At 40.6% G+C, this 8345-nt stretch overlaps 1 protein-coding gene across 2 annotated transcripts in view; it reads left to right on the top strand.

The window, feature by feature from the left end:
- The first annotated feature begins 2186 nt into the window (after positions 1 to 2186).
- Positions 2187 to 8345, top strand: part of LOC140740518 (matrix metalloproteinase-15-like) — a 72819-nt gene continuing 66660 nt past the window's right edge. Inside the window, exons 1-2 of one of the 2 annotated variants that reach the window (XM_073069734.1) lie at positions 2310 to 2395; positions 4829 to 4908. Coding sequence is in view for 1 of the 2 variants with exons in the window: in XM_073069732.1 (XP_072925833.1) it covers positions 2291 to 2395 (105 nt within the window). In the remaining variant the exon portion in view is untranslated. Of the gene's footprint in view, positions 2396 to 4828; positions 4909 to 8345 lie in introns of both variants that reach the window. The other variant, XM_073069732.1, reaches the window with a different exon arrangement.

Below are 8345 nucleotides of genomic sequence, written 5' to 3'. Positions count from 1 at the left end.
GGAGAAGGGTTGGATACAATGTTAACATTTAAAAGGTATTTGGACAGGTACTTGGCTGGAAAGGACATAGAACGATATGGGCCTGATGCAAACAAATATGATCAGCGTGGATTAGCATCCCAGTTAGCATGGATGAGATGGGCCGAATAGACCAGTTTTTGTACAGTATGATTCCATAAAATTCCAGGTTATTGTGGTAAATAGTTGAATGCCTCCAATGCTATTATAGTATTGTCCTTTACTTTTTTTGTGATAAGATAGAATGGAAAGCCTACAGTACAATACAGGCCCTTCGGCCCTCAATGCTGTGCTAATAGTAGAATAGTACGAACTTATCAGTGAAGTTAGTTACAATAAGTGAAAACAGCAGCATTTCATGTCAATCAGAAAGTGGATTATTATTGAGATTTGTATAAAATGAAACCTTTGAGTGCCCTGCAGATCATTCCATACACAAGAACACAAACGGAAAACGTAACAGAATCCGAATATATGTTACAGTTACAAGAAAGCTGCATTTGCAAGTAGACAAATAAGGTGAAACGGCCACGACGAGGTAGATCAAGAAGTTAGTTCAAGAGTCTTGTAACTGCGGGGTAGAAACTGTCTTTGAGCCTGGTTATAAGTTGGGTAGGTGTTGTCTTTGAGCCTGACAATGTAATTATGTTTTACCATCAAGGAATATTTAAGGCATGCAGGTTGACCATGTCGGACGCAGTATGATGAACAGCTGAAGTCAGTTAGAAGTTCTCCTGCAAGGGGCGCTACAGGATTTTCTTACGGAGACGCACTTCTAATTTACACCAAATGGTAATATTGAATGTCGGCGGATTCCTGGAGACTTCACGCGGCCCGATTCTATATGGCAGCTGCTTATTTTTATTAGTAATGATCATAGTCAGTAATTCTGTTGTAATCTACGAATATACTGTATGAACATTTTGACCCATTTAGTGGGTCGCTTGCGAATGGAATTGTGATTACCCACCACCTTCAATTTTGGACTGGCAATCTAGTATGTGCATGAAATATGCCAGAAGTTCCAGGCACTTTAGTTTTATTTTCAGTGGAATGTGTTGGGTACGAGCTATTACAGCAGTTCTGGTGAAACAACCCATTCGCAGCTTACACACGCATCGTTTTTGCAAGAGGAAATTCTCCAAACACCAAGCAGGTTGAGAACAAAGAACGAAAGATGGAGAAAACAATAAAGGAAATGATAATGAGAGAACATCAGTGTCATTTTGTCTGGCATGCACCCGTGTAACAAAAGCAGATTTCCTTAATTATGTTTATCTTTGCTGATGTTAGCTGAGGGTTTCCGTTGGTATTCGCAAATTTTCACGTGCTTAAGAGACGCTGTTTTTTTATGGCTGTAGGTGGACACGTATTTGAAAGGGTTATGTAAATTAAAATCTGAGAACGACTTCCATGTTAATAATGTTCAACATACAGAAGTGGTCTGTATATAGGACTGCATGTATGTGTATGATTTTTTGTGATGCGTGGTTAAGTGCAGCTTTCCAAAACTGCACTAGACAAAAATATTACTGAAAGACTTCACCACTCCTTGCTCCAATTCCAACCTTACCCCCTCTGAACGCTCTGCTCCCCATTCCCTCCGCAACAATCCCAACCTTACCATCAAACCCCCTGATAAGGGGGGTGCTGTTGTCGTCTGGCGCACCGACCTGTGCATAGAGCAGCCACGACGACAACTCGCTGACACCTCCTCTTATCTACCCCTGGACAATGACCCCACTGGGGAGCACCAGTCCATTGTCTCCCAAACCATTAAAAAAGATGCTGTCTGGCCTGCTGAGTTTTGCCAGCATCTTGTGTTTTTATTTATTTCCAGCATCTACAGATTCACTCATATTACTGAAAGATTTGGTTGTGATGTGAGAGTATTAAAAAGGCAAAGAGAAACCAGGAACACAGAGCGAATAGAAATTCCGTTTGTAGAGAACTCTGCAGAAAAACGGCTTTGCAGGGGAAGTACAGATATGGCATAATTATAATAGGTCCGGGAACTGGGAAGATGAAAACAAATAATTCGATTCAGGAAAGCGAGGCAATTTTGAGACAGTCCCTGGGCTGGAAGTAATAATGGTCTCCCGATTGTTAAACTGTAGAGGGCGCTGATTTCTTCGGTCAGTACATGATTATCGAACGGATGAGAAAGCGAGAGAGGGAGAGAGGGGGAGAAAGAGAGAGAGAGAGAGCGAGCGAGTGAGCGCTGAAGGGTAACCCGGGCTCGGGCGGTAGAACCAAAGTGCATCGCTTGGAAATGGCCGGTGAGGCGTGCTGGTGCCGCGACTGGAAAGTACCCACTCTTATTCTTGGGTTTTGCGCCATGCTTAGCCGGGCTGAGCAGGACAACTTTAACGCAGAGGTAAAGAAGACATCTAGATTCCAGTGGGAGTCAGACGCAAATCGAGTCGATGCATGCACAGCTGCTACAGTACTTGCACCATCATGGGAACTGTTGCTGATCTAACTACACTGTGTTAACGCGCACCGGGAAATTCAATATTGATACGCACGGTTAATCTTTATTTTATATTAATATGCATAGATTAAATGGTTAGTACTGACGAATGTTAATGCATTGCATGGTGGCGAATATTAATATACATGCTTTGGTTTATTGTCTAGTCTTAGTGTGTAAATAGTGCTGGATCGTATTAATACGCATGGTTCACTCAATATCATGAATGGATTAACATTATATATATAGTTAAAATACATATCTAGACTGACTATGTTAGCCTAATAATGTGTTTTGTGTGGATATGTATGAATTTATTCATTCCATATCACGTATATGCAGCAAATAATTCTTGGCCATTTTTGACATGAATGACATCCCTATTACCCTTTAATATACGCGGATTGCTTCTTTATACAGTGTTAATGTTTCGTAGTAAATAAACAGTAATGCATGCATGCACATGCTTTCAAGCGAGATGTATTTATATATTTTTATAACACAAAGATGCATGAAAGGTTCATTATCCAGTGTAACATTAACTGATTAATTTTCAGTATTAAGTTGCATGTATTAAAGTTTGCTGATAACTTTTATTAAAAGGCATGAATTGATTTCACATTAATATGCATGAAAGGAATGAGCATGAGAATGTAAAACTCTGGAAGAGAAAAGGTCATCTTACTTACTGATTAATATTCTTTATTATAACTGTGTACATGTATTATAGGCATATTTAAACCTTAATAAAAAACAGAAAATGCTGGAAATACTTGGTAGGCCAGGCTGTATCTGTGGAGAGAAAAACAGACAATGTTTCACATTGATGAAATGTCATTAACCTGAAATGTTAACTCCTTTTTTCACTGCTGCCTGACTTGCTGAATATTCCCAACATCATCTGTTTTATTTCAGATTTACAGCATCTGCAGTTATTTGCTTTCCAAAAATCAGACTGCACCTTATTATCAGAATTATGTTCTGAAGATTACTATAAGCCACTTCCATTCTGGTCTGACCTAAACACAAGTACTGACATCATTTGACCTTTTACCTTGACTATAATATGTAACTACTGGATGATTATTGTGAAATGATGGACACTTGAAAACATTAACTATAGACTCTCCAAATATTGACAACACAAAACTATCATACTACATAAATAAGCGCATTAACTACCGTTATTGTAGGTAGTTATTGCAAGAAGAGTCATTCAGTAGTCCACCCCAAAACGATATGATCATTAAGGATTTTGTTGGTGCTTTTGCGGGGTATTAGACTACTATGATGCTAGGTCTACTGTTGTTAACAGTTTGTGTTAATAATTTATACTTTGGAATTGAGAAGACAGTTTCTATATCTGTTGATGATGAATATGGTAGAGAAGGTCTGCAGCAAATTACAAAACATTAATAAACTTTCAGAATGGGCATATAATGTAGTTGGTAAATGGATTTTCATGTAAACAAGTGTGAAGCATTGCATTTTACTAGGAAGTATAATGAGGCCAGCATAGCCTTACAAGATTAAAATGAACTAGCAGAATCTAGAGTTAACGATAATGTGTCACTAATTATAATGAGCTATATAAAAACAAATAAAGCACTGAGGTTTATTGCTATTGGGATAGAATTGAAAAGTTAAAGGGAAATGTGTGTAGTCTTGATTAGATATTTTTCAGAGAACAGTGTTTAATTTTGACCCACATACTATAAAAATGTTATAGAAGCATGGGAGAAACTGAACAAAAATTACAAGGATTATACCAAAATTGTGAATGGACTTTTTTTTGCAAGTCATTGGGATTGTTGGATGGTATTAGAAGAGTTGAGTAAGAACTGGGGATCATGATAGGCACTTCCAAGTATAATTAAAAAACAGGAGAAATTCTTTGTTCAAGGAATGTAGATCTTGCAAAGCCCAAAATAGTAATTGCATAAGTGCTTTTAAGAAATTAGAGAGATGAACTCTTATTGCAAAACTACATTTATATTTCAACTGCTTCTCCTTAAACTTGCACTGCTGAGATTTAAAAAGATGAAGTATATGTTTTATTGAAGGTCAGTTAGTTATTGGTGTAAAATACAATGGTCACTGCAGACTCAGGGCAGGGAGAAATCTGCATTGTTAGTATTTGTGGAGATAACTGACTGAGCTTTTATATCTTGGGCTCCTTCCAGTGTTGAAGTCTGCTGTCTGCTGTTGCACAAAGAAGGTCAATTGATTGGATTTCATTCTCACTTGCTGGACACCTACAGACAGGACAAGCACACTGCTTTGCAAAAATTGTATGGCTTCCCATTGTCCATTGACAAAATGCATGTTGCTTTGCAGGACCTGCATATTAACTCTGCCTTATTTTGGAACAAAAAGTGAGTCCACTCCCTCAAGGTATAGCTGATGAATAGACAAAGGTAATGAATTATTTAGGTTACTGTCTCATATCCTGACTGCTAACTTCCTAAATAAGACATGCTAACTTAATTCTGCAGCAACCTGTTAAGGCAACAATTTGAACCACCACATCAAATGTAAACAGGGCTGATGGGCAATCAAAATCCTTTCAATGGCATGGCACATGGCCCTAATGAATAACTCATACAAATCTGCACTCACACAAACAATGCCATATTTTTTACATCTCTCTATTTTAGAATTGCTTGGTGTCAAGGTTATACATGAAAATGTTAAATCAATCAGTAGGCTATTTTTTGTTTTGTGTCATGTAATTTCTGAGATTATATTTGTGGTCAGCATATTTATGCACTGACGTTTGCTAATAAACTTTTGCCTGTGTGACTAAATTTATAAGTGTTCATTACAAAATAGCTAATTTATTGTGATATTTATTAGTAGAAATCTGTTTAAATTTCCTGAATTTTGCCACCTACTGATCATAATATAAGACTACACAACAGGAACTGGATAGACACACATCGGATATCCATCTAGGTAGGGCACCAGAGTTTGGACATGTGACTAATCCACATCAGTTGATCCCAATGCAGGTAGTAGCTTTGCTTAAAAACTAGCCTTCATCTCTTAAAATAGTACTGTGGCTACAGAAGATGCTGGTGACAGATTAGAACTCAATGAAATCAAAGGGACATTGAAAGATTAGCATAACACATAAAAGGGCTTCAAACTTTCCATCAGCATATTGGAAGTTGGTGAAGTTGAAAAGTATAAGAAATATAATCTATATGCAAGGAACCAAGAAGCCCTTTTAAAAAAAAGCAAAGTCATTGGGAGATGTTAATAGCTGCAATTATATCCAGTGATGGTGGGGCTCTTTGATAATAGATGTTGCCTTCAGTAGTAGATGTAGTTACTACAGTTGGTGAGGAGGGATGTGCCCATGATGTATTGGGCGAGTCCACTACTCTCTGCAGCTTTTTGCATTGTTGCCCATTCAAATTGCTGTATTAGCCCACGCTGCAATCAGTTAGAATACTTTCAATGTGCATCTAGAGAACTTCTTGAGTTTTCAGCAACATGCCAAATCTTCTTGTGCTTGCGGTTATGTGGTAGGCCCCGGACAGATTATCTGATATATAAAGGCTCAAGGATTTAAAGCTATTGACTGTCTCCATCAGCATAGACTGGCACATGTTTGCCCTCCTTCCCCTTCCTGAAATCAGCAATCAGCTGTTTAGTTTTAATGATGTTGAATGAGAGGTGCAGTTCACTGCAGCTCACTCAACAGATGTCCTACCTCACTCCTGTATTCTGTCTCATCATCACCCATTATTCATCCAACAGCAGTATTGTTACTGGCAAATTACCACTGAGGTACTGCTCAGAGGAAAACAAATTTAGTGTCTGTTCGATTATATTCATGATCCAACTATAAACGCTAACACTTTTCTTCCTGCAACCTATTGGCCACCCTGGACTCTGTTTCTAATTTCAAGATGGTGTTTTCCAGAGCGAAGGCTCTCTAGCTGCAGAAGTGTCAGTTTTCCAGGCCCAGGTACAATATCCGCCACTATAATGCAGAAAGTACCAGCCTCTCATTAGCCATGCTGTGGCCACTAGACAAGGCATACTGAATAGAGGCACCAAGCAAACACACGTGTGACCTAACCAATTCCCCTCCACCACCACTCTCCTCCACCCAGCGGAACTCTCACAGGCCTAACCAGTTCCCCTCCACCACCACTCTCCTCCGCCTAGCAGAACTTGTCCTTACTCTCAATAATTTCTCTTTGGTTCCTCCCATTTCATTCAAACAAAAGGGGTAGCCATGGGCACTTGCATGGGTCCCAGCTATGCCTGCCTACTTGTTGGCTGTGTAGAACAGTCTATGTTCCAAGCCTGCACTGGTGACCATCCTGCACTTTTCCTACGGTACATCGATAACTGCATTGGTACTGATTCCTGCACCCATGCTGAACTCGCTGACTTCATCCATTTTGCCTCCAACTTCCACCCTGCTCTCAAATTCACCTGGTCCATTGCTTAATCCTCCCTCCCCCTTCTCGATCTCACTGCCTCTGTCTCTGGAGGCAGCTTATCCACCGAAGTCTATTACAAACCCTCGGACTCTCCCGGCTACCTAGACTACATCTCGTCCTATCCTACTACTTGTAAAAATGATGTCCCCTTTCCTGAATTTCTCCATCTCCATCATGTCGGCTCCCAGGATGAGGCTTTTCATTCTAGAATGATGGAGATGTCCTCCTTTTTCAAAGAAAGGGGCTTCCCGTCCTCCACCATCAATGCTGCCCTCAACTGTATCTCTTCCATTTCACACACATCTGCTCTCACCCCATACTCCCACCACCATGCCAGAGGTAGGGTTCCTCTTGTCCTCATCTACCACCCCACAAACCTCCAGGTCCAGTACATAATTCTTCAAAACTTCTGCCACCTCCAACTGGATCCCACCACCAAGCACATCTTTCCATCTCCCCCAACTTTCTGATTTCCATAGGGATCGCTCCCTACATGACTCCCTTGTCCATTTGACCCCCACCACTGATCTCCCTCCTGGCACTTATCCTTGATAGCAGAACAAATGCTACACCTACCCCTACACCTCCTCCCTCACTACAATTCAGGGCCCTAAACAGATGAGGCGATACCTCACCAGTGAGTCTGTTGGGGTAATTTACTGCGTTCGGTGCTCTCGGTGTGGCGTCCTGTGCATTGGTGAGACCCGACGTAGATTGAGAGACTGCTTCGCTGAGCATCTGCGCTCCATCCACTAGAGCAGACAGGATCTTCCAGTGGCCACCCATTTTAATTCCACTTCCCTTGCCGATTCTGATATGTCCATCCACAGCCTCCTTCACTGATGTGATGAGGCCACACTCAGGTTGGAGGAACCCCACCTTATATTCTGTCTGGGTAGCCTCCAACCTGGACTTCCAGTAATGCCCCTCAACTGTCCCCCCCTTCTCCATTTCCCACCCCCTTTTCCCTCTCCTATCTCAACTCACCAATCAACTTCCCAGCTCTTTACTTCATCCTTCCCCCTCAGGTTTCACCTATCACCTGGTGGTTCTCTCTCCCCTCCTCCATCTTTTTAATCTACTTCTCAGCTTTTTTTCTCCAGAAGGGTTTTGGCCCAAAACATCAACTGTACTTTTTTCCATAGATGCTGCCTGGCCTGTAGAGTTCCTCCAGCATTTTGTGTGTGCTACACAAGCGTGAATAATGTTTCACTGAGAAAAGGCATACTTGAGTCATAAATTTGATTTTGTATGCCCTGTGTTGGCTTCCAATTTTGCATTATGGTTTAAAGAATATGTCATAGTGACACGAGGATGAATAGGATTTGTGCTTGTGCATATTGAAATTTCAGTTGGATGTCTAAAGTCAGTTCCAGACCAACTGTTAGCTGTAG

This window comes from Hemitrygon akajei, chromosome 17 (genome assembly GCF_048418815.1).
Source record: "Hemitrygon akajei chromosome 17, sHemAka1.3, whole genome shotgun sequence".
Lineage (NCBI taxonomy): Eukaryota > Metazoa > Chordata > Chondrichthyes > Myliobatiformes > Dasyatidae > Hemitrygon > Hemitrygon akajei.
Note: the sequence above shows the minus strand (reverse complement) of the source record. Positions and strands in the feature narration are given on the sequence as shown.